Source organism: Pseudoliparis swirei, chromosome 4 (genome assembly GCF_029220125.1).
Source record: "Pseudoliparis swirei isolate HS2019 ecotype Mariana Trench chromosome 4, NWPU_hadal_v1, whole genome shotgun sequence".
Lineage (NCBI taxonomy): Eukaryota > Metazoa > Chordata > Actinopteri > Perciformes > Liparidae > Pseudoliparis > Pseudoliparis swirei.
In genome coordinates, this window is record NC_079391.1 from 33,042,033 (window position 1) to 33,068,764 (window position 26,732).

At 48.9% G+C, this 26,732-nt stretch overlaps 1 protein-coding gene across 3 annotated transcripts; it reads right to left on the reverse strand.

Moving 5' to 3' along the window:
• Window positions 1-744: 744 nt before the first annotated feature.
• Window positions 745-21,905, reverse strand: serinc4 (serine incorporator 4). 3 transcript variants are annotated; one of them, XM_056413310.1, is made up of 11 exons: window positions 21,415-21,905; window positions 17,996-18,163; window positions 14,288-14,466; window positions 13,645-13,724; window positions 13,338-13,431; window positions 12,090-12,301; window positions 11,544-11,639; window positions 3,009-3,135; window positions 2,810-2,922; window positions 2,530-2,680; window positions 745-1,546 (listed from the first exon to the last, which is right to left on the reverse strand). In XM_056413310.1, the coding sequence occupies exons 1-11, from the start codon at window positions 21,532-21,534 to the stop codon at window positions 1,333-1,335; spliced, it is 1,554 nt and encodes a 517-aa protein (XP_056269285.1). In that variant the 5' UTR covers window positions 21,535-21,905; the 3' UTR covers window positions 745-1,332. The 3 variants fall into 3 exon arrangements, with proteins under 3 accessions (XP_056269285.1, XP_056269284.1, XP_056269286.1); XM_056413309.1 differs by having other exon boundaries at window positions 2,530-2,683; window positions 21,415-21,904; XM_056413311.1 differs by lacking the exon at window positions 11,544-11,639 and having other exon boundaries at window positions 2,530-2,683.
• Window positions 21,906-26,732: the final 4,827 nt, after the last annotated feature.

A 26,732-nucleotide genomic window follows, 5' to 3' on the forward strand; every position in this document is an offset into this window, starting at 1 on the left:
AGAACAAAGGAAACACTATAAGTTATAACTAGAGATAGTATAACTATGTATTCACGTCATGCAGAGCGCCTCGTATCATATCAGGAGGAAGTCGTCACCTGGGAAGAGATTATTTACCTTCACGGTTCATCTCAACCGGCTCTCACAGGACGACTCTGACCTCCATTCTCTCTCCTGACCACCAGGGGGCGTGTTATCTGGTTGTATAGAAGTCTATGCTTCATGTGCTAAAGCTGCACTCTCTCATGACCACCAGGGGGCGACTCCTCTGGTTGTATAGAAGTCTATTGTATTGCATCTGTCCATCCTATTGAATGTGTCAAAGCTGCATTCTCTCTACTGACCACCAGGGGCCGACTCCTCTGGTTGTATAGAAGTCTATGCTTCATGTGTTAAAGCTGCATTCTCTCTCATGACCACCAGGGGGCGACTCCTCTGGTTGTATAGAAGTCTATGATTCATGTGTCAAAGCTGCATTCTCTCTCCTGACCACCAGGGGGCCCTCCTCTGGTTGTATAGAAGTCTTGACTTTTTAGTAATTATTCTCTCCTTTTTTTTGAGCACTGTCGGTTTCTTAAGTTTTAAAATAGAGAAACACATGCGGAGCAGAACGGCACGGAAACAGGACAGGTGAGCGGGTTGTCTGTTTATTCTATTCTGGAGGAATAAAAAAAAAGTGTTTCAACTAATCTGGAGGAATAAAAAAAAAGAGTTTCAACTAATCTGGAGGAATAAAAAAAAGTCGAAACTAATCTGGAGGAATAAAAAAAAGTTGAAACTAATCTGGAGGAATAAAAAAAAAGTTGAAACTAATCTGGATGAATAAAAAAAAGAGTTAAAACTAATCTGGAGGAATAAAAAAAAGTTGAAACTAATCTGGAGGAATAAAAAAAAGTTGAAACTAATCTGGAGGAATAAAAAAAAATTGAAACTAATCTGGAGGAATCACGTTTTCATGAAAAGTAAACGAGAGAAAAAAGTTTGGACGCCACCGACGAGCCACGAAGATATTTAGTTCCCGAGCGTCAACACGGCCCAGAGACGTGTTCATGATCCAAGCCGTGGCCGGAGACCCGAGGACGGCCGTCGGTTTCTGTACTCGAGGACATTCTCTCCACATGGAGGAAACTTCTCCGCATGCGGCCGAGTGTCTACAGTCCTCCGCGTTGGAAACCAGAACTGATGTGACGACTCATCGTCGGGCCGAGAGTTCGGATCCCTTTGGCAATTCGTCCAGCGGAGTCCTCGCAGGTTTATAACGCCATCGACCCAGCGGGGCGCGGAGCTCTCCGATTGGTCCGGAGCGAGTCTTTGACCCCGCCCCCTCCCCGGTCAGACGGTCACGGAGACGTGGCGGCACGAGCCGGCGGCCGGGCGGCGCTTGATGCGGGCGCGGCGCGGCCGGGCCTCGGCCTGGCAGCTGCACAGCGGGCCGAGCAGCAGCCACAGGTACAGCAGCACGCAGGCCCAGCACGACGACAGCTTCACCCAGAAGGTCGACCAGCTGCCGTGGGTGAAGGTCGTCTCCAGCACGGCCGACTCGTAGCTGGGGAGACACGGCGGTTGACCTTTGACCTCTCGGCGAGTCGTCAGCTATTCTATTCACCACCAACGGCTTTGAGCGATCTTAAAGATGTTCTGGTGTCTTTACTCTGGGACGGCTTTCCTCTTTTAGACCCAACAAATAAAATAATAATAAACTCTTCACTGTTTGTTTTTTTTATTCCTTTTTTTTTTTTTTTTTACCTCAGAAAAGAGATTTTAAATCTGAATGTCCCAAAAAATAAATGTAAAATAATGAAATATTTGACAGAAATTATTTAAAGTGAAAAAATTATTCTAATAATTAACATTGCATAAATTATGCAACTAAAATAATCAACAATTATAATCGTTAAACTCCTCACTGTTTGTTTTTTTATTCCTATTATTTACTTTTAATTTACCTCAGAAAGAAGATTTAAAATTTGAATGTCCAAATAAATAAAAAAATGTAAAAAAAATTATTTGGTAGAATTTGACAGAAATTTTTCAAAGTGAAAAAATTATTGTAATAACTAACAGTTGAACTGTTTCTTTAGTTTAAAAAAAATTCTGTTTACTTTTAATTTTCCCTGAAAAGAGATTTTAAATCTGAAAGTCATGAACCTGTAAGAAAAATAACGGTTAAATAATAAAATAAAGTGAAACTATTTGGTAGATTTTGACAGAAATTACCAGAAGTGCAAAAACATTCATTATAATAATGATTAACATTGAAGAAATTATATGCAATTATACTTCGACTACATTATTACTTGGTTAGGTTTCAGGAAATGTTATTTTGTTTTATTTTGAAACTAAAAACTAGACCCTGGACCCTGGACCCTGGACCAGGTCCTCGTGGCCCTGGACCCTGACAATGACCCTGGACCCTTTACCCTGGACCCTGGACCAGGTCCTCGTGGCCCTGGACCCTGACAATGACCCTGGACCCTTTACCCTGACCCTGACCCTGGACCCTGGACCAGGTCCTCGTGGCCCACTCACCTGAACCAGTTGGTGAGGGTCATCATGACATACAGCGACGCCAAGAAGAAGACGAAGTGGAAGAAGAAGTAGCTGTAGGCCACATGCTGAGTCTCGTTGTGGACCACCTGCTGGCAGCCTCGGTTCTCCTCCTCCATCACGAACACCTCCTCTGCTGGAGGTGGAGGAGGAGGAGTCAAAGAATGAAGAAGAAGAAGAATGGAAGAAGAAGAAAAATGGAAGATTCAAGAAGAAGAAGAAGGAGGAAAGAAGTAGTAGAAGAAGAAGAAGAAGAGCTCACCCTCCTCTTCCTCGGGGCAGCAGAAGCAGCAGGTGGCTTTCTGGAACTCGTAGTGATAAACTTTGATCATCCAAAAAGGGCCGAACACCTCGGCCAGGTAGGAGGCCTCGTTACTGCAGAGGGGGCGGAGTCAGGCGTGTTATAACATATAACTGGTTACTGCAGAGGGGGCGGAGTCAGGACCCTTCTGTCCACTCACCAGGCGAACAGCACGCAGCTGTACATGATGGCCGCCCCGATGATGGCCACGGCGTTGCTCTCGCTCTGGGCGCCGTCCTGCCCCACGCTGGGGAAGCACACGGTCATGTTCACGCCCTGGTACACCACTGGGGGGCGGAGGGGATAGTGGTGTTAGAAGAAGATGATTGTGAGGGTGAATGTTATATTTTATATTTGACTGACCAGCCTCATGAAAAAAACACTTAAATTACTGTACATTCAATGTTACATTTTTACTTACTGAGAATAAATAAAGAATATAATTAAAAATAAATCTAGTAAATGCAGTTTTTTGTTCATTCAAATACAATTTTCCCATTTATTGATCACATATTTCATAAATCCAATTTATTTATGGGGAGAAACTTCAGTCAAAAGCATTTACATTCGAGATTTTTATGTATTTTTCTCCCATAACACGTTTTTCCTTCAGACTAGTGAAAATAAAACGTTCAAATTACACATTCAGGTTTATATTTTAATACTTTGTCTCTTTACGTCTGCAGATTAATCTTAAATTCACCAATAGTTTCTATTACATAATGCCTCATTTGCATATTTAAACAAAACATTTCAGAAAACTTGCAACACAAAATAATATTGTTTTAATGTCAGGTGAAGCTTCATGATGAGTTCACGTTTCTTCAACATCCATCCATCCATTCTCATCCGCTTATTCCGGGGTCGGGTCACGGGGGCAGCAGACCCAGCAGGTTGACCCAGACTTCCCTCTCGCCCGCGACACTTTCCAGCTCATTCTGGGGGATCCCGAGGCGTTCCCAGGCCAGCCGGGAGATGTAATCTCTCCAGCGTGTCCTGGGTCTTCCCCGGGGTCTCCTCCCAGTAGGACGTGCCTGGAAAACCTCTAACGGGAGGCGTCCAGGAGGCATCCGAATCAGATGCCCGAACCACCTCAGCTGACTCCTTTCGATGCGAAGGAGTAGCGGCTCGACTCCAAGCTCCCTCCTGATGTCCGAGCTCCTGACCCGATCTCTAAGGCTGAGCCCGGCCACCCTACGGAGGAAACTCATTTTGGCCGCTTGTATTCGCGACCTCGTTCTTTCGGTCACTACCCAAAGTTCGTGACCATAGGTGAGGATTGGAACGTAGACCGACCAGTAAATTGAAAGCTTCGCCTTTCGGCTCAGCTCTCTCTTCACCAAGACGGACCGGTACAGCGCCTGTTTTACTGCTGCAGCTGCACCGATCCGCCTGTCGATCTCCCGCTCCATCTTACCCTCACTCGTGAACAAGACCCGAGATCCTTGAACTCCTTGGCTTGGGGCGCTCTGTCCCCACCTGGAGGAGCAATCCACCGGTTTCCGGCAGAGCACCATGGCCTCAGATTTGGCTGTGCTGACTCTCATCCCTGCCGCTTCACACTCGGCAGCAAAACGCCCCAGTGAGTGCCGGAGGTCATGGTCTGAGGATGCTAACAGGACCACATCATCTGCAAACAGAAGAGAGGCGATCCCAAGACCCCCAAACCTGACCTGCTCCACCCCCAGGCTGCGCCTAGATATCCTGTCCATGAAAATCACAAGCAGGACCGGTGATAAAGGGCAGCCCTGGCGGAGACCAACACCCACCGGGAACGTGTCTGACTTATTGCCGAGGATGCGAACACAGCTCCTACTGCAGGCGTACAGAGACCGGATAGCCCGTAGCAACGGGTCCGGAACCCCATACCCCCGCAGCACCCCCACAACAATTCCGAGGACCCGGTCGAAAGCCTTCTCCAAGTCTACAAAACACATGAAGACTGGTTGGGCAAACTCCCAGGACCCCTCGAGGACCCTTGCGGTGAAGAGCTGGTCCACAGTTCCACGACCGGGACGGAATCCGCACTGCTGGTCTTGAATCCGAGGTTGGACCAGCGGTGAGCCTCCTTTCCAGTACTCTGGCATAAACTTTCCCAGGGAGGCTGAGAAGTGTGATTCCACGATAGTTCGAGCACACCTCCGGTCCCCTTTTGAAAATGGGAACCACCACCCGGTCTGCCAGTCCAAGGGCACTGTTCCTGACCCCCATGCGACATTGAAGAGGCGTGTCAGCCAAGACAGCCCAACAATGTCCAGCGCCTTCAGCATCTCAGGGCGGATCTCATCCACCCCCGGCGCCTTGCCACCAAGGAGCTTTTTAACAACCTTAGCGGCCTCTGCCAGGGATATTGGTGCGACCCCCCCCAAGTCTACAGGCACTGCCCCCTCTAGAGGGGACATGTTGGCCGGATTTAGGAGTTCCTCAAAGTGTTCTTTCCACCGTCCGACGATGTCCCCTGTCCGGGTCAGCAGCTCCCCCCCCACGCTGAGAACAGCCTGGGGTAGACCCTGCTTTCCCTTCCTGAGCCGTCGGACGGTTTGCCAGAACCTCTTTGAGGCCGATCGAAGTCCTTCTCCATGGCCTCCCGAACTCCTCCCATGCCCGAGTTTTGCTTCGCGACCTCCGCAGCTGCAGCCCTTCTGGCCTGCGGTACCTGTCAGCTGCTTCAGGAGACCCCCGGGCCAGCCAGGCCCGGTAGGCCTCCTTCTTCAGCTTGACGGCTTCCCTGACCCCCGGTGTCCACCACCGGGTTCTTGGGTTGCCGCCTCGACAGGCACCGATGACCTTCCGACCACAGCTCCTGTCGGCCTCTTCCACAAGAGAGGCTTTGAACATGGTCCACTCGGATTGCATGTCCCCAACCTCCCTCGGGATGTGTGGGAAGTTCATCCGGAGGTGGGAGTTGAAGACCTCCCGGACAGGGTCCTCGACCAGACGTTCCCAGTTCACCCGCACTACACGTTTGGGCTTGCCAGGTCTTTCTGGCCGACTCCCCCGCCATCTGATCCAACTCACCACCAGGAATGTGGAATGTAACTTTAATCTATTTAAACTTTATATTCTAAAATATATTCTGTGTCCATCGCACTCAATTTCTGGATAATTATCTAAAAATATGGGTTGTTGTGAAATCTATTGAAATTAATGACAGACATTTTCCATCCGTACTGAACAGGGAGGAGAGGAAAGAGCGAGAGAGAGAGCGAGAGAGAGAGAGAGAGAGAGAGGGGTGAGGACCACGGAGTGTCTGTAGGAAGTGGGCGTGGTCGACGTTGTGACCGACGCCATCTTGGATTTCTGGGAGCAGTGAACAGGACGTAGAGACCTGTCAATCACCGTGTAGCCCCGCCCCCAAAGCCTCCCCTGCTTTATGTTCTATTTGACTCTAAATGGACCGTAATTTACAAAATGAATATTATAAACATAAATAATAAAACATAAGCTACGTCTCGTCTGCCTCAACAAAATGTTTCCCCACAATCACGTTGATGTTTTTCTTCAGCATGGAGGTCGAGCGTCTCTCCTCTCCTCTCTCCTCTCCCCTCTCCTCCTCTCTTCTCTCCTCTCTCCTCTCTCCTCTCTCCTCTCCTCCTCTCTCTTCTCCTCCTCTCTCTTCTCTCCTCCCCTCTCCTCTCCTCTCCTCTCCTCCTCTCTCCTCTCCTCCTCTCCTCTCCTCTCTCCTCTCTCTCTCTCCTCTCTCCTCTCCTCTCTCCTCTCGTCTCTCCTCTCTCCTCTCGTTCTCGTTTCTTTTATTTGCTGGAGAATTCCTCTCTTTCTTGTAAAAGCTGCTCTCTCTCTTCTCTGTTTATCGACTCGCCCCCTGGACCTCCTGGGGTCCTCACAAATATGTGCATGCATGTGCACAACACTCGCACTCACACACACACACACTCACACACACACGCACACACGCAAGTACGTACACACACACACACGTTTGAGCCAGCTGGTGGTTCCTGTGTGTGTGTGTGTGTGTGTGTGTGTGGGAGGGAGGGAAGGGGGGGGGCACCTGAACTTCGTGAAAACATTAGCTAATTACATCATTCAGACTGTATTATATACACACACACACACACTCACACAAGTGAGTGTGTGTGTGTGATGAGCCTTCCGGGGACAGTCGAGGTAAACAAGGACCTAAGAAGACAGGAAGGAGGATGAATCTCTTTGGTTAATGGAGGCAAGCACACACACACACACACACACACACAGACACACACAGACACACACACACACACACACACACACACACACACACACACACACACACACACACACACACACACACACACACACACACACACACACACACACACACAGACACACACACACACACACACACACACACACAGACACACACACACACACAGACAGACACACACAGACACACACAGACACACACACACAGACACACACACACACACACACAGACACACACAGAGAGACACACACACACAGACACACACAGACTTTCTGGAGACGTTAGCATGTCAGCTGACAAACCCCTAAATTAAAGCAGCGGTAATGTAATCTCACTAAGCTGTAGATCAGGGGTCCCCAAACTTTTCCCTGAGAGGGCCACATAACGTTTCCCTTGTCTGCTGGAGGGGGGGGGGTGCTAGTGAGGAGTGAGTGTGCTCACCTGTGCATCACGGCTGAGCACTGCAGACAGCATTTAACGGAGCAGCGCGTGCGCTCTGATCGCTCTTTTAATGAAGTATCGATACTAAAAATATGCTAAATCACATCGTGCTTAACGTACGGGTACTTTGTTAGCATCGCTGCACCGTGCAGCGTGACAGCAGCAGATGTAGCCGACTAACATTCAAGCTAACCTAACTTCCCAAACGCTGTGGACATCTGAACGCTGATTGGCCGAGACGCGACACGTCCATCAAAGATGTTTTATTGTGAAGAGCACCACTCCACATTTTCTCCGCGTCTCACTGCAATCTCAACGGCAGCGGGCCAGGTGAACAAAATAATAAATCTGAAAGCGTCTCTGGTATTGTTCAGGGGGCGGGGCCACATGGGGAGGCGGGCCGGATCCGGCCCGCGGGCCGTAGTTTGGGGACCACTGCTGTAGAGTGTGTGTGCCTGTGTGTTTGTGTGTGTGTCTGTGTGTGTGTGGACAGTCTCCGGTGGTAAAAAGGTGTTTTTAAAACCGACTGAGTGCATATTTCCTCAACAAGTTGCTACAATGTCCCGTGCTGCACACGCTCACACACTCACACACCGTCACACACACACCGTCTCACACACCGTCACACACACCGTCACACACACACCGTCTGACACACCGTCTCACACACTGTCACACACACACCGTCTCACACACTGTCACACACACCGTCAAACACACCGTCTCACACACTGTCACACACACACCGTCTCACACACTGTCACACACACACCGTCTCACACACCGTCTCACACACTGTCACACACACCGTCTCACACACCGTCTCACACACTGTCACACACACTGTCACACACACACCGTCTCACACACTGTCTCACACACCGTCACACACACCGTCACACACACCGTCTCACACACGTCACACACACCGTCTCAAACACACGTCACACACCGTCACACACACGTCTCACACCGTCTCACACACACTGTCACACACACACCGTCTCACACACAGTCTCACACGTCTCACACACACTGTCTCACACACCGTCACACACATATCACACACATCACACACCGTCACACACCGTCACACACACCGTCACACACACCGTCTCACACACACCGTCTCACACACACCGTCACACACACACTGTCACACACACCGCCTCACACACCGTCACACACACACTGTCACACACACCGTCTCACACACCGTCTCACACACCGTCTCACACACTGTCTCACACACACCGTCACACACACCATCACACACCGTCTCAAACACACGTCTCACACACCGTCTCACACACACGTCACACACACCGTCACACACACCGTCTCACACACCGTCTCACACACACCGTCACACACACACCGTCTCACACACTGTCTCACACACACCGTCTCACACACTGTCACACACACACCGTCTCACACACACTGTCACACACACCGTCACACACACCGTCTCACACACACCGTCTCACACACCACACACCGTCTCACACACCGTCTCACACACACCGTCTCACACACACCGTCTCACACACTGTCACACACACACCGTCTCACACACACCGTCACACACACCGTCTCACACACACGTCACACACCGTCTCACACACACCGTCTCACACACCGTCTCACACACCGTCTCACACACACACACGTCTCACACACCGTCACACACACCGTCTCACACACACCGTCTCACACACAGTCTCACACACACCGTCTCACACACCGTCTCACACACACACCGTCTCACACACACCGTCTCACACACCGTCTCACACACACCGTCTCACACACACAGTCTCACACACACGTCTCACACACACACACCGTCACACACACCGTCTCACACACACCCGACGGCCTCCGTGGACGACGCGTGGGGGACAATGGAGACCTGCAGAGTTGAATCTCTTGCAGGATTGGAAGACTCTGAACGAGTTCAGAGTTGTGAGACGGAAAAGAAGGCGGGCGGCTCGTGGTGGTCGAGACCTGTCAATCACCCTGTAGCCCCGCCTCCAACGAGCTCATCACAGAAGGATAACGCCTGCAGGCTCCATGTTCTGTTACTTCGTGTTGGGCTTTAATTTCATTGACAAAACTTGTTTTACACATTTCCTTTTCAAACTCAGTTTTATTATAATTTCAGGGAACTTTTGTTTCTGCAGGAAGATATTCAGTGTTTTTGTGGAAGGGAGTTGGTTCTCAGGCGTCTTCAAAAACAATGTAAACCCGGAACAGAGTCCATGTGATATGTTCAAATCGCTTTTTTAAAAATTCGGCGCTAGAAATGCGTCGCCAGAAACACGTTGCATGTAAATAAGCGTGTTTTTTCTACGTTCCGGCACTCCCAGCATGCACTTTTTCAAGCGGCAACGCTCGTCAATGTCACACTTGGCCCACGCAGCCAATCAATCACTCTGTTTGGGTGCCGTCGATGTGGCGGCTAGCTCGTTAGCTAACTCGTTAGCTTGATCGATAACTAGCTCGCTAGCTCTTGAGATGCGACTTCTCTGCTTTCTGAACACGGCAAAGTGACAGAAGGACGCCGCCACCCGGTGAATCGATTGCTGTTGACGTCGGAAATATCAGTCTCCAGTTAGAGCGTGACAGGATCTCCAAGAACAAGACAGAACACACAGAACAACACATGGGGCTCAGGCTGTGTTGTTGTTGTGGTGACTTTGTTTTGACTTTTGACCTTTTCCTTCCGGGTAAGAACACACGCAGCGACGCTGTGATTACGCCGTCAATGGCTCCACCAGGAATGTGCAACACATATCCTTCTGTCTGCCCTCACCACGGCCCACCAGCCCAGCAGGCAGCGTGTCAGAGCACATCTCATCCCAGATTATCCGTGTGTGTGTGTGTGTGTGTGTGTGTCTTTATTTGCATGCATGCCATTAAGATGTAACCCCCGGATGAGACAGGCCCTTTGACGGGTCTCTGCGCTAATGTTTCAGTCATGTGGAGGCTCTTTGTCTTACCTGGAGCCAACAGGAGAGTCATTACGGGGGGGCAAATTATAGAGGATTACAAAAAGTGTGTGTGTGTGTGCGTGTGCGTGTGCGTGTGCGTGTGTGTGTGCGTGTCCGTCATTCTTAACAGGATGATGAGATACAAACAAAAACACGTTTTGCAACCTTTCACAGTTCATCTTGTGGTGACTGTAAAGAGGTTCAGGAGTCTGGAGGACTTGTTGTTGTTATCGTTGTTCTCAAATCTTTGCTCCTGCAGCAAAAATAATAAAATGCCGTTTTAAAACCCACATATCTGTATGAACATGAACACCTTTGTTCACACCCTTCAGTGTCTCGTAGAGCGCGGTTCCAGCCGCATTCCTTCATGATGTGTTTTTATCATTATAGTCGTCATCTAATTCAAGTGCTCCAAGCGTTTCCTCCCTCAGGACCTCGACTCCTTCACTCTCGCTCTTCTAACCCTAAACTCAGCGACCGCACTCACCGGGTAACCTGGAGAGGATCTGTGTCTGAACCCTGCCCTCTCACTACGGGGGTCCCTCAAGGCTCTGTCCTGGGTCCCCTCCTCTTCCTCTCATTGGGGTCCCTCAAGGCTCTGTCCTGGGTCCCCTCCTCTTCCTCTCATTGGGGTCCCTCAAGGCTCTGTCCTGGGTCCCCTCCTCTTCCTCTAACTACTGGGGTTCCTCAAGGCTGTCCTGGGTCCCCTCCTCTTCCTCTCATTGGGGTCCCTCAAGGCTCTGTCCTGGGTCCCCTCCTCTTCCTCTCATTGGGGTCCCTCAAGGCTCTGTCCTGGGTCCCCTCCTCTTCCTCTCATTGGGGTCCCTCAAGGCTCTGTCCTGGGTCCCCTCCTCTTCCTCTCATTGGGGTCCCTCAAGGCTCTGTCCTGGGTCCCCTCCTATTCCTCTAACTATTGGGGTTCCTCAAGGCTCTGTCCTGGGTCCCCTCCTATTCCTCTAACTATTGGGGTCCCTCAAGGCTCTGTCATGGGTCCCCTCCTATTCCTCTCACTACGGGGGTCCCTCAAGGCTCCAGGTTGGATTAGATTAGTTACCTTTCTCTGGCGGGCGGCTGGATAGCGCGGAGAATGTGAGGTACATGACATAACAGCTGATGATGGAGGCTTGAAGGAGCCCCGACTGAGGCTGCTCTGCAGAGACAGGCAGAGAAAATACATCCCATAATGTACTCGTATGGCCAAATATCACTGTGTAAAATTATAAAGTTCTTCCTTCCTTTTGGATTATGGAAAAGGATAAATGGAAATCCATATACATGTACCAGTACCTATAAGGTTTATACTTGCACAATAGTGGGAACAAAGTTCTCTATTTACTAGAGTACTTGAGTAAATGTCCTTGTTCCACTCTGCCGTCAGTATGTTTCCATCCTGAAACCCAGACGTGTGCAGACAGAGTTGGAGTTGACGTTTGGCTCTCAGGCGGAGAACCAGATGATATTATCTGACAGCACATCTAATTATTATTATCTGGTTTCAACAGGGGGATGTTTGCTTAGCTGGAGACGGACTAAGTGTTATTTCACCGCAGAGAACCGCCGACAGACGAGAGGGGGGGGGGGCGTGGCCTAACCGACTCACTCTGCTTCACGCACGGCGTGACGGCAATGAAGGACATGAGGCCGCAGAGGCCCAGGTTGATGCACAGCAGCGCCTTGTTGAAGTGGCAGGCGATGGGGTGCGTGTAGTACTTGTACATGAAGGTGAAGGCCATGGTGGCGATGGTGTAGAAGAAGAGGGTGGCGGACAACACCGCCAAATACCAACGCTTGTTCTCTGCCGCTCCGGTCAGCCTGAGGGGGCAGAGAGAAGACGTGTTAATTCTCTCTCCTGATCACCAGGGGGCGACTCCTTTGGTTGTATAGAAGTCTACGCTTCATGTGTTAAAGCTGCATTCTCTCTCCTGACCACCAGGGGGCTCCTCTGGTTGTATAGAAGTCAGGGACACAGTGAACACACAGACGGCAGGTCGACGGTGACAGACGTCAGAGTTGAGCAGCTCGTCTTCAGAGGAAGAGACGAAGAGGATTGTTGGCTTTGCGCATCTGTGATGTCAAAAGGCTGCGAATGAGCGAGTCCTCTGAGTTGTTGGTGCAACAACAGAGGTCAGAGGTCGCTCAGACAGACGGACGGCAACCACGGCAACAGCTGGAGGAGGCAAATAACATCTGGGACGAGTCTAGCAGCAGAGGATCTTCATCATCATCCCCATCATCATCATCAGAGTCTCTTTGTGTGATACGTTTTGTTTACTTTTTGTAGAATATTTAATTAAAGCAGCAAAGATCAGCTGATTGACAGAATATCAATCACATTAAAAATATATATTTTAATGAATTTCTGATAATTTTCCGCTTCTCAAATGTCAGGGCATCTTCATATAAATATATTTTTTATTTAATTTATCTAGTTTATAATGTTATTGTTTTTATTATTATTGCAGATTATTCAGTCTGATTTTTAAAAGTGTGTTTTTATGCTTTAGTGTTTATTATTTATTTGTATCTAGTGTTTTATAATTCTATTGTTTTTATTATTATTACTGATTATTTAGTCAGATTTTTAACAGTGTCTTTTGTGTTTTTAGGCTGCAATATTTAAAAATATATATTTATATTGTATTCCTCCCTAACAATTTAGTTTTCTCGTGACCAATTTATTCAGCGTTGTTTTATTTTGTTTATTTTCTTAATTACTTCCTTAATTTGCAGTGTTACTTTTAGTCAAATAATTCACATTATTGTGTTTCACCTAAGGTTCATGAACGCGTCCTGATTCACAGACAATAAAACAATATAATAATATGAATGTTTGTTCCCTCTCACGCACCAGTTCTTGTTCCAGGTGTGAGCGAACGCTGTGATGAGGCTGAGCTGGATGAGGATGAAGGCAAATCCTCCCACCACTCCAACGTAGTGCCACGCTGGGGGAGAGAGGGGGGGGGGGAGAGAGAGAGAGAGAGAGAGATTTATTTCAGAGAGAAGACAATCTGCGGATCATAACTCACATTTATTGTGCCCCACACACAGTGAACTGGAGCTGCAGAGATTTATGGGTCCAATAAAGCTCGGAGCGGCGGCTCTCTGGCGCCCTCTAGCAGGACGCAGAGGGAACTGCAGCCCGCGGCGCGTCTCACCGTGCAGGAAGGACTCCGTGGGGATGAAGAAGGCCGCGGTGCACGAGCCCAGCAGGGTGATGAACTTCAGGAACCAGAAGCTGCAGGAGGACACAGTTCAGTCTGAGGAGATGGCGCTCGTGTTGTTGTTGTTGTTGTTGTTGTTGTTGTTGATTTCTCCAACAATAATAATAAAACAACAACAATAAAAGAAGAATAATGCTGATGATAATTATAATAACATCACGGTTGTGTTAAGAGGACCAAACCGTTTGTATTTATTTTATGTGGCTTCATGAATATAATATAATTAATTTTGTTGTTTTATGGGTCCTAAATGTCCAAATCCTTTTCACAGAAAATACTTCCTAGTACAGATGTCTGAGGTCTCAGCGGGGCACTGGGGTCCTCCCTGACCCCCTACAGTCCAAGGACCCTGGGTCCCTGAACCTGAACCCTGAACCTGAACCCTGCCCCCTGAACTTGAACCCCTTCCCACCGATCAGGTAGATTTTCCCCGTGAGACAATCCGGGCTGTCAAATCCTAATCTGAGCTCTACGCCAGCCTCTAATCGATCACCATGGAAACCACAGAGCTTTAAATAGAGCGAGCGGGTCAGGTGTGTTGTCTGTCTGTCTGTATGTATATATATGTATATCTGACCCGTTGTGGATCAGCGCTCTGTAGTCCTGACTGGACTTCACGTCGATGAGGAAGAGCGCCATCATCAGGTAGAAGCAGGAAGTGCCGAAGCAGACCCGGTAGACCGCGGAGTAGCCCACCAGCATCTCACAGTGGCCGCCGCCGTGCGCCTGGTCACACACCGTGTTGAAGAAAGGCACCTGAAGCGCGCACACACACACACACACACAGTATTTTATCTTACCAGAACATAACAACAGAAATCCCTCGTGGTCGTTCTGTGTGTGTTTCAATTTCAATTTCAAGTTTTTATTGTCACATCCCCTTTTATACAAGTATAATCGGTTTGTGAAATTCTTATGTGCAAAACACCCGACAGCAGTAGCAGACTAAAAAAAGAATAAGAATGAGAATAAACTATACAATATCCACACAAAAAAAGAAAGTATTAACAATATATGTATATAAAACAATGTAATAGAATATACATCATGACAATATATATATATAAAACAATGTAATAAAATATACACTTTTTTGAGACAATATATATATATATATGTATATACATACAATATATATATATATATATATAAAACAATGTAATAAAATATACACCATGGCCATAGATATTCACAGAATATGTTCTGGTGTGTAGTGTTAATGAGGGTCTCAGTCCTTGTTCAGCAGCCTGATGGCCTGACTGAAGAAGCTGTCCTCAGTCTGTTTGTCGGCACTTGATACTGCGGTATCGCCTGCCTGACGGTAGAAGGGTGAACAGTTTGTGGCCGGGGTGGTTATTGTCTTTCATCATCCGTTTGGCCCTGGCCACGCACCGCTTGGTGTATATGTCCAGGATGGAGGAAGCTCACCTCCAACGATGTACTGTGCCGACCGCACCACCCTCTGTAGTGCCCTACGCTCCAGGGCGGTGCAGTTCCCGTACCAGACGGTGATGCAACCTGTCAGAACACTCTCGATGGTACTGGTGTAGAATGTTCTGAGGATGCGGGGGGCCATGTTGAATTTCCTCAGTCGCCTAAGGAAATACAGGCGTTGTTGGGCCCTTTTCACCACGTGAGTGGTGTGCGTGGTCCATGTGAGGTCCTCGGAGATGTGCACGCCGAGGAACTTGAAGCTGCTGACCCTCTCTACTGCAACTCCGTCTATGGAGATGGGGGTGTGCTCTCCTCTCCGCTTCCTGTAGTCCACGATCAGCTCCTTGGTCTTCTTGGCGTTGAGGACGAGGCTGTTCTCCTGGCACCACTGTACCAGTGATCCAACCTCCTCCTGTAGCCTGCCTCGTCGTCGCTGGTGATCAGCCCCAACACTGTTGTGTCGTCAGCAAACTTGATGATGACGTTGGAGCTGTGCATGGCCGTGCAGTCGTGGGTGTACAGGGAGTAGAGAGGGCTCAACACGCATCCCTGAGGGGCTCCCGTGTTGAGGGTCAGCGGCTCTGAGGTGGTACCGCCCATCCTCACCACCTGGCGGCGGCCCGACAGGAAGTCCAGTATCCAGCTGCACATGGTAGAGTGCAGGCCTAGACCTCTGAGCTTGGTGTCGAGCTTGGCGGGAACAATAGTGTTGCGCGCTGCGCTGTAGGCCACAACCAGCATTCGCACACAACAGTTCCTCCCTCCAGGTGGGAAAGGCGGTGTGAAGTGCCATGGCAATTGCGTCGTCGGTGGATCTGTTTTGACGATATGCAAATTGCCATGGGTCCAGCGTGGCAGGCAACATGGAACAAATGAAGTCCTTGACCAACCTCTCGAAGCATTTACTGACAATCGAGGTGAGGGCTACGGGTCTCCAGTCATTCAGGCAGGTTACCTTGGGGTGTTTGGGGACAGGCACAATGGTGGACATCTTGAAGCTCTCAGGAACAACAGCCTGGGACAGGGAGAGGTTGAAGATGTCTGCGAAGACTCCTGCCAACTGGTCTGCACATGCTCTGAGGGCGCGCCCGGGATGTGGTCGGGACCTGCCGCCTTCCGGATGTCCACCCGCTTGAAGGCTCTGCGCACGTCAGCCTCTGAGATGATCAGCAGGCTGGTCTCCTCAGGCGGCGCTGCCTTGGCGGGCTGCCGTTCACGTCGAACCGAGCAAAGAATGTATTTAGCTCGCCTGGGAGGGAGGTAGAGGAGTTCTCTTCACCGCTGGTTCTCCCTCTGAAGTCCGTGATTGTCTGTAGCCCCTTCCACACACCTCTCACGTCATGGCTCTTGAGCTTTTCCTCCACCTTGTTCCTGAACTCCCGCTTGGCAGAGCCGATGGTCTTACGGAGGTCGTAGCGGGCTCTTTGTATTCCGCCATATTCCCGAGTCAAAGGCGGTGTTACGCGTCGAGTGCAGCGAACATCGCCATTTATCCACGGTTTCTGGTTGGGATAAATCCGAACCGACTTGGTAGGAACAACGTCATCTATGCATTTCTTGATGAACCCGGTGACTGAGGACGCGTACTCACTGGCGTTGTTGTCCGACGCGACCCTGAACACATCCCAGTCAGCACGTTCAAAACAGTCCTGTAGCATAGACTCCGATTGGTCCGACCAGCGTTGCACTTCCTTCACAGCGATTGGTTGCTGCTTCAGCTCTGCCTGTAGGCGGGAGTAGTTGGATGGGCGGTGGTCCGATTTGCGAGCGGTGGGCGGAGGAGGGCTTTGTATCCATCCCGGAAGGGAGTGTAGCAGTGGTCGAGAATCCGCTCCACCCGTGTTGCTTGTTATGTGTTGGTAGAACTTGGGAGAACTTTCTTCAGGTTCGCTTTGTTGAAGTCCCCGCCACAATGAAAGCAGCCTCGGGTGTGCCGACTCCTGCTCGCTGATCGCCCGTAGAGTTCCTTCAGCGCTATGTCCGTGTTAGCTTGAGGCGGAATGTACACAGCAGTTACGGTGACTGCTGTAAACTCCTTGTAGCCAGAATGGTCGACACATGAGCATTAGGTACTCCAGGTCCGGGGAACAGAACGACTTGAGAGTATGTACATGACTTTGGTTGCACCAAGATCTGTTTATCATGAGACATACCCCTCCACGATCTTTACCAGAGAGAGTCTTTGTTCTGTCCGCGGTGGGACGGAAAATCCTGCCGGCTCGATGGCTGAGTCGGTAACCTCCTCCGACATCCATGTCTCCGTAAGGCAGATGATGCAGTTGTCCTTAGTTTCCGGTGGAATTGAATACGAGCCTGTAGCTCGCATAGCTTATTGTCCAAAGACTGTACATTTGCCAGTAAAATGGTGGGTAGTGGGGTCGATTGGCTCGACGTCTCAGCCTAACCAGCACGCCAGCTCGCTTCCCCTCCGTCGGCGACGCTTGCGTGAGATCGCGCCTAAAATGGACGGAGATAGTTCCGCTACTGTTCCTGGCGGGACGTCCGAGTAAGAGTTGAAAAACTCTGGTAGGCGGCGAGCAACTGCCGATCCAATCTCCAGAAGTGTGCATCTGTCGTACGTTAACTGGCTGCTAACGTTTTGTGCAAAAATAGTCGCAATAAGAAGAATAAATAACAAAAAACTACTACAAAATCCGGGAGCTCGCAACACAGCAGCCATCACGTACGGCGCCATATCTCCGTGTGTGTGAGCATGTTTGTGTGTGAATGTTTGAATGTGTGTGTGTGTGTGTGTGTATGTGTGTGCATGTGTGTGTGTATGTGTGTGTGTGTGTGTGTCTGTGTGTGTGTGTCTGTGTGTGTGTGTGTGTGTGTGTCTGTGTGTGCTCACCTTCTCCCTCACCAGCTCCGACACGGTGCGTGACAGCATGAGACAGGACACGGCGCAGCTCAGCACGTGGAACATGGCGTACATGACGCGCGTGCTGCTGGAGGACCGCACCGGCGGGCAGAAGGCACAGCACAGCGAGCAGGGGGCGGGGCCACAGCAGCAGCAGATCTGAGGTCAGTTATTACATATGAGTTATTAAACTGAATGCAGGGGGCGGGGCCACAGCAGCAGATCTGAGGTCAGTTATTACATATGAGTTATTAAACTGAATGCAGGGGGCGGGGCCACAGCAGCAGATCTGAGGTCAGTTATTACATAAGTTATTAAACTGAATGCAGGGGGCGGGGCCACAGCAGCAGCAGATCTGAGGTCAGTTATTACATAAGAGTTATTAAACTGAATGCAGGGGGCGGGGCCACAGCAGCAGCAGAGGTCAGTTATTTCATATGAGTTTTTAAACTGAATGCAGGGGGCGGGGCCACAGCAGCAGATCTGAGGTCAGTTATTAAATATGAGTTTTTAAACTGAATGCAGGGGGCGGGGCCACAGCAGCAGATCTGAGGGAGACACACAAACACTAAATTGAAGTTACATAAAGAAGATTTTCTCTTTCTTCACATATTTCGTGTCTTTCTGCACTAAATAAAAAGACAAAATGCCTAAACATTTTATTTAATAAACTAACAGATGAACCCGTCAGTTATTAAATATGAGTTTTTAAACTGAATGTGATTAGTGATTATTTGCGGTTTCATCTGAGCAGGTGAAATATGTTTCATGCAAAAATCATTCTGGAGAAATTGTTCATCTTTGTGTATGAATGCTGGTGGATCCAGATAGTATTATTAATTATTATTATTAGTATTATTATTATTAGGAGTAGTATTATAACTCTTCACATGCACAGGAAGACTTAATAAAAGAAGAGCTGTATACATGTGCAGCAAAACCAAATTATTTGATTAGATTAAACAGATTAAAAAAGGACAGTTTGTCCACATTGTGTCTCCATCGATTGAGTTTTATTATTTATTATTCATGTTTTATCTGGATCACATTATTCTGCAGCAACAACGTTGCCAAGAGGGTAAACTCATCGTCTGTTTGTTGACCTCTTGACCTTTTCTCTATCGGATTCATATTTACATATTTAATCCGTTCCTTCTGTTTTTTTTGCTCTCTTCTCGTCGTCTTAGATGCTTTCATGTCTTTTTTTGGGGGTGCAAATTCCTCTGTAAAGCTCTTTAAAAGTGGGAACATTAAAAATACATTTAGTTTATTATTTAAACAACGACTGCGTTCGTTTTTGTTCATCATTTGATCAAATATCCTGTAATAGGAGATAACAAGTAACATTTTACAGATGGAACAAACGAGTTTCTGTTCTGATTTAAAATGTGAAAAACATAAAATAAATTAAAAGATAAATAAATAAATAAAGGTCTGGCCTGGTGTAATCCTGCATGAGGGAGGATTAATACTGGAGCATATGTGCGGTATAGAAGTTGTTGCAGCCGGCTCAGATCTGCCAGAAGCATTAAAATAATGACTTTAAAGCATCCACTGAGTCCAGATGCTTCAGTCAGTTATTTTAGTCATGTTTTAGTCGCGTCATATTTTCCAGACACTCAGACTCGCTCCAGTTATTTGTTCCTACGATTATCGGACCTCCCGCACCCCTCACAGTATTATAATCTGGGAGCTAATCCTGCATGAATCACACGCAGCGCTGAGCCGATCCTCTTCCATGCAGCGACGACTTTCATTTCATGCGTATGCATTTAGTCAGACAGTAGATTTTATTCATCTGTGGCGTCTGCGAGTTGATTTGACGCAATAAAAAAAACGTGAAAAGCGTCCGCCGAGATCGAGACCGTCTGGTAAAGTCCCCGTGACACGGTGGACACGAGCGGGTAAAAGCAGGAAGTATTCGTCTGCGTGAAATAAAACTTGTTATTGGTGGCCCGAAATGTAGAAGAACCAAATCGTTTAAATAAAATACCTGTGCACGTGGGCTTGAGTTATTAAATGTGAGGTGAGCCGCCACCTGTTGCTAGGTGATGAGTGACAGACACATATGTTTACCCCTCGTGTCCGTCACTTACATTAAAATTGGCCATAAAAGTTAAAACAGATAATGCTGCACAATGTCGATCATCAGCAACACTATAATAATATATAATAATATAATATAAAATTAATTATTTAAATATACAACATGCATTATATCTCTGCACTGCGTTAGGACGACACAGACCACGAAATATGTATACATATTTATAAATATGTATAAACATGTATAAATATGTATAAACATGTATAAATATTTATAAACATGTATAAACGTGTATAAACATGTATACATATTTATAAACATGTATAAATATTTATAAACATGTATAAACGTGTATAAACATGTATAAACGTGTATAGATATGTGTAGACCCCTCCAGGTCTTCACTCGTCCACATGGGGATCAAACAAACACGAGACCTTCACCCAGGAGAACAAGTCAATGTCAAGTGTTGCGCAACCGGACTCCGTTAGCTAGGGACGCTATGGGAAGAAGTTAAGAAACAAACTTATTTGAACCCAAACATCTTTTCCTAAACCCAAACAACTACTTGGGTCTAAGAAAACCTTCATTAGAAATATATTTGGTCTGGTTTCAAACTATAAAGTTATTTAATGTGTCCATCACACGCTCGGTTAACCAGAAACTCCTTTTCAAAATAAACCTCCGTCGACCCAGGAAACAACTCGGTTACTTTGAGTCAACAAAATAAAAGTAAATGAGCGTCGTTTGGGTTTTAAATTGTCCTGAAGTACCCGAGTAACGGGACGAATCAATCAACGCTGACCGGTAGTTTCACATGTAGCACGAACAGCTGAAAGTCTGTTTGCTGGACACGCCCACTAAGCCCCGCCCCCCCACCCTGGGTGGGCTTTTGGGGCCTTTTCTGGCCTTTATACTTCCTGGTTCATTATTAGGTGGAGTAGGGCTGTATGGGTCCATAGGGGCCCATGGGGGTCCATAGGGGTCCATAGGGGTCCATAGGGGGCCAACCGGGCGTCGGTATTTGACGAGTTCCACCGCTCGCATCCCTCGCCCTCCGCCTGGTGCATGTCTGTCATTTCTTCCTCTTCTTCTTCTTCTTCTTCTTCACCGTTGCCATGGTTATTGGCGCTTCATTTAGACCCTCACACACGCCGTCCCGCTGCCACACACACACTCACCAGAGCACCGAATGTGGATTAATCCGCCGCTAAAAATAGTCCCCGACGAAACGCACTTTTTTCCGCCTGTTTTTGGTAACATTTGCCAACAGGCCTCCAGTGACCTCCGGGCGTCTGGAGGATTTGAGAAACACAAGAATGTCCTACGAGTAACAAACACAGGCCTCCGCCGCGGCTCTCACCTGATAGGCCACCATGTTGAGGAAGTAGCCGTAGGCGCCGCCGCGGCTCACCCCCTGGCCGGCCGGCATCGCGCCCCTGAGCGGCTTCTCATCGACCGCGACCACTCCACATTTGGCCATGAACGTCCGGCTCGACGAGGGTGTGTTTGTTTTCTCAGCTTCTCTTCAAAGACGGCATCCTCACATCCTCACGAGGCCCCCGGGGGCAACGCCGCTTCTGAACGGGGAACGCCACTTCTAAACGGGCCTGGCGGGCAGCGGGGACAGAAGAAAGGGAGAAGAGAAAAGTGAAAGAGGGCCGGCGGGTTGCCTCCTACAGCTGGTGGATCTGGTCCCTGGGGGGCTTCTAGTCCCTGGGGGGCTCCCTGAGGGTCTGAGCCGGTCTCAGTGCGGCCTCGGGGGGGAACACGCCGTGCTGTCGCCCATGGGTGCTCTGGCTCCGTGAGAAGAGGGAGAGGAGGCGGCGGTGGCGAATGCCCAGGGTGCCCTCCCCCCACCCAGCACCCGCCCTACACCCGCTCAGATTAGGCAAAGAGGCAGTGAGGGGAGGGGGGGGGAGGGGGGGACCATGTGTCAGTCCCATCTGTCCCTCCCCTCCCCCATCACAGCACACTGGGATTGGGCAATACTCCGGTTTAATCCAGATTTACCATAATTAAACAATTAACCCTGTGATGCCTGACACCTCACAGCCCCAAATGTCTGACCCCCCCCCCCCCCGAAAAGCACAAACAGGCAGAGAATTTTTTATATTTCAGCTTTCCAAATGATTTGCATGTTTATTAATCTGCCGTTTCTTTAGATTTAGAGGTAACAAAAGTACAAACATTCTGGCAACAAGAAAATTGCCTCAAATCCGGAAACTAATCTTCCTGTTCGCTCGTCTCGAAATCCATGTGTGTGTGTGTGTGTGTGTGTGTGTGTGTGCTGTTTTACACCTTGTGCGACTTTCCCCGTTGACTTCTTTTGGGAAAGTGTCGTCTGTAACTCAGTGGATCGAGGGTAAGGGGGCGGGGCTAAAGGAAATGCTGGTGCAGGTAATTTTCCCACAATTTTTCCACGAGGAAGTTTCCATTTTTTTAAGGACTTATTAAGACATTTACAAATGAAGGAACAAATAATTTAAATTGTATTTAATTACATTTTGATTTAATTAAAATGTGTATTATATTTTATTTTAATTACAGTTTAATTATATTAAAATGTATTTAATTCAAACTAAAATTAAATTAAATAGTGCGAGTCCTCGATCTGGTCCCGTTTCATACCTGAAACATGAGACTGTCCCAGAGGCTCAGGATGCTTCAGACAATGGCTGTCAGATTATAATTGGGTTTGTGCGCAGGGCGGAGCGTCGGGATAATCCCGCTCGGCCACGGTGACCTTCTGCAGACACCGAGTCTGACGATGTTCTCTACCTCCTCTCACCTGAGGAAACACTTCCTCTCACCTGAGGAAACACTTCCTCTCACCTGAGGAAACACTTCCTCCTCCACGGTGACAGTTTGTGACCTGCTGACCTTTAGCCGGGTTGTGTCTCGATGTGCGAGTGGCCCAGCGCCTCTTTAATTATTCATGAGAGTAATTAAATGGTCAATAAAATAAAACTCAAACTAAAAACCCTCCAAACTGACTAATTACCCAGAAGTCTCTTGGGTACTATTCACATGTACCCGAGTACTCAGAAAGAGTGTGATTGGATTAAAGGGTTGAGGCCAGAGTGATGACATCATCACGGTGACGTCAAGGTGAAACCTCTTGAGCCGCTTCGAGGGAGGTCACCGAGAGGAACCGAGAGGTCACCGAAAGGAACCGAGAGGAACCGAGAGGTCACCGAGAGGAACCGAGAGGTCACCGAGAGGAACCGGACCTCGACCCCGAGGTCTCGAGAGGCTCAGGGTTATGAAGCTGAGGCACCTCTGCCTTCAGAGACTGTTGTTGTTGTTGTTGTTAAAACAAGAAGTGATAGACATTAAGAAACACGTGTTGCTCCCAGCGGCATTCCTGGGGGCCCCCCTCTCTCTCTCTCTCTCTCCCTATAACTCTCTAACCATATCTCTCTCTCTCTAACCCTCTCTCTCTCTCTCTAACCCTCTCTCTCCCTCTCTCTCTAACCTCTCTCTCTCTCTCTCTCTCTCTCTAACCCTCTCTCTCTCTCTCTCTCTCTCTAACCCTCTCTCTCTCTCTCTCTCAGTTTACGCTGAGCGTCAGAGCGACAGGGTGTGTGTTTGGGAGCTGTGGAGCGTTGTCTGTGTGTTTCTCTCTTTTCTGTTTTTTCATAGTTGTGTGTATTTAGTTTATGTGGTTTATTAGTTGGGTTTCACAGTAGTTTAATTTGTTTGGTGATTAGTTGGGCTTTTCTCTGGGTGTCTTCCCGCTGCCGGTGCCTCACCGGGCTCGGTGCGTGGCGGAATGTTTGCCCCGATTCCCCCCCCGCTGCTCACGAGGAGACACGGGATGAAGATTGCCGGTGACTCCTCGTGCAGCGTGGAGGAATTGGCTCGGGCAGTCGGGAAGAAAGTCGGGTTCGGCAGCGTGAAGTCCGCCGCCAAGATGAACGGCTCGGTCGTGATCTTCCTGGATCAGGTGGGGAAGGTGAGCCGCGTGGTAGAGGAGGGTCTCTCGGTGGGAGATTTGTTTGTGCAGGTGTTTCCGCTGGACCAGCCGTCCACCAGAGTCCTCGTTTCAAACGTCCCTCCGCTCATCTCCGATGAGTTTCTCAGCAGAGAGCTCTCCCGCACGGAAAGCTGGTCTCCCCGATGAGAGAGATCTCATCGGGGTTCAAGGAGAGCTCGATGAAGCATATCATGAGTTACCGTAGATCGGTTTATATGATACTCAACGACCGGAGCGCGGAGTTAAACCTGCGCTTCAGCGTCAGAGTAGATGATGTTAACTATAACGTCTACGCGTCTTCATCGGCGATGAAGTGCTTTCATTGCGGGGAGGAGGGGCACACCGCGAGGGTCTGCTCGAAGCGAGGCGACCCTGCGCCAGCTGGTCCGGGCGGCTCGGGTCCGGGCGGCTCGGGTCCGTCCGGCGCGCTACACCAGCGTGGGGAACAGCAGGTGAGGCGGCTGCCGCTGCCGCGGCTGCGGGGCTCGCGGCGGCAGCGCCGCCGATTCCAACGGAGAGCGCGGCGAGCGGCGTCACTGCTGCTGCACCCGACACACATGTGGTGGGTATGAATGAGGGAGTGAGTGATGGGGGTGATGCGGGCAAGGGTGGTGAGGGTGGGGATGAGGGTGGGGATGCTGGACAGGGCAGTGAAAGGCAGGCTGTGGGTGGAGTCGGGAGCGGTGAGAGGAAAGGAAAAGAAGGAAAAGCGGACCAAAAAAATGGAGGGGATGTGGGGGGATCTGCCAAGAGCAGTGGGGTAGAGGCTGGGGGTGAGGTGGGAAGTGGGGAGGAGGAAAGAAAACAAGAAAAAGAAGGGGGAAAAAAACAAAAAAAGATTTAAAAAACAAAAAATAATATTGGTGGTGGTGGTGGTGATGGTGGCACGGGCTTAGAGGTGGAAGTGGGGAGTGGGGTGGAGAATAATGAGGAAAGTGAGAAAGAGGAGGAAAAGGAAAAAAGACGAGGACAGGGGTGGCGAGAAGCCCATTGAGGGGGTAGGACAGGTGGGGGGAGGCGAAGAGGCGGAGGAGGACGGTGCAGGGGAGGAGGGGGCGGAGCAGGTGGAGATGGACGAGGAGGAAGCAGGGGGGCAGAAAGGAGCCTCAAAGAGAAAGAAGAGTGGCCAGAGCGCTGGCAGCGAGGCCAAAGCCAGCAGGGTGGAAGTGAGGAGGAGGAGTCAGGGGGCGGGCGGTGGAGGACAGTAGTGACGAGGAGGGTCAGAGGACAGCGACTCTCCTCTGTTTTTAACAAATAGTCAGACGCAAAAGCTGTACACAGATGATGAGATCAGGCTGTTTCTGCACAAAACAAAAGGGAAAAAAAAAGTAGAGGTCAAGGATCACTTCCCTGACCTCGTGGCCTTTGTACACTCGTGCCATTTCCACATGAGGGAAAAAATTAGACAGACAAGAGGTTTTAGGATCAAAAGTTTTGCCCAAAGTAAAGGAGTGCATCCAGCAGGGGGAGGTGGAGAGCTCCAATGTGTGTTTTATTTGATTTGTTGGTTTTAAGTTTTATTTGTTTTTTAAACTCTTTTCTTTTAATGAACACATTCAGAGTCGGAGTTTTAAACGTAAATGGAGCGAGGGACAGTAAGAAGAGAACATCAATTTATGAATTTAACAAGATGAAGGCCCAACGATGTTCTCTTCTTACAAGAGACGCACAGCGACAGCACCAACGAGGCGGACTGGAGGAGGGAAGTCCTCCTGAGCCACAACACCAACCTCAGCGGAGGAGTGGGCTTCCTCTTCTCCAGGGCCTTCAGCCCTCGGTCACTGGAGGTCAAACACATGGTGGAGGGGAGGCTGTTCTTTGTGAAAGCACGGTTCGACCTTTTTAACGTGGTTTTTATAAATATCTATGCTCCAACAACTGGGACAGAGAGGCAGCTGTTTTTATCCAAAGTTAATGATGTTTTAAATGACTGTGCCTCTGAGGATTTTTTATTCTTGGGGGGGGATTTTAACTGCACAGAGGATGATTTTAATGACAGAAACCACACAGAGCCACATCCAGCTTCACAGCAGGTGCTGAGGAGGCTGGTCCATTCTCATGGTCTGGTGGATGTGTGGAGAAGGATGCATCCGGACTGCCGACAGTACACATGGTCCCACGTTAGGGAGGGAAGGATCTCCTCAGCCAGGTTAGACCGTATTTATGTTTTTAAGCACCATTTTAATATTTTTAAAATGTGCAGCATTGTTCCGGCTGGTTTTACTGATCACTCTTTGGTTTTATGTCATGTTTTTATTAGGAATTTTTTACCCAGGAGCGCATATTGGCATTTTAATACAGTTTTAACTTTCGATAGGAATTTTCGAGAGGTGTTGTTTTATTTTTGGGGCATTTTTAGGCTGAGGAAGAGTGATTTTAATAATCTTAGGCAGTGGTGGGACCGTGGTAAGGTAGAAATTAAGCTCCTTTGTCAGCAGCACACTTTCAACGTCACTAGAGACGTCACCAGATCTATGAAGGACCTGGAGACTGAGATAGTGGACCTAGAAAGTTTAAGCGAGTCCACAGAAGATCGAGGACATATTGAAGTCCTCAAAAGTAAAAAGGCGGCTCTCGCCGACCTGTTCGAAGTAAAAGTGCAAGGCGCACTGGTCAGGTCCCGATTCCAGACCATCGCGGAGATGGACACTCCCTCTAGCTTCTTCTTCGGCCTGGAGAAGAGGAGTGGGCAGGGGCGAGTG

Coding starts and splice junctions, on each gene's coding strand:
- serinc4 (XM_056413309.1), bottom strand. CDS start 21,534: ATGGCCAAATGTGGAGTGGTCGCGGTCGATGAGAAGCCGCTCAGGGGC. Junction 13,432..13,644: donor CACGGAGTCCTTCCTGCACG/GTGAGACGCGCC, acceptor TCTCTCCCCCAG/CGTGGCACTACGTTGGAGTG. Junction 2,684..2,809: donor CTGCCCCGAGGAAGAGGAGG/GTGAGCTCTTCT, acceptor CTCCACCTCCAG/CAGAGGAGGTGTTCGTGATG.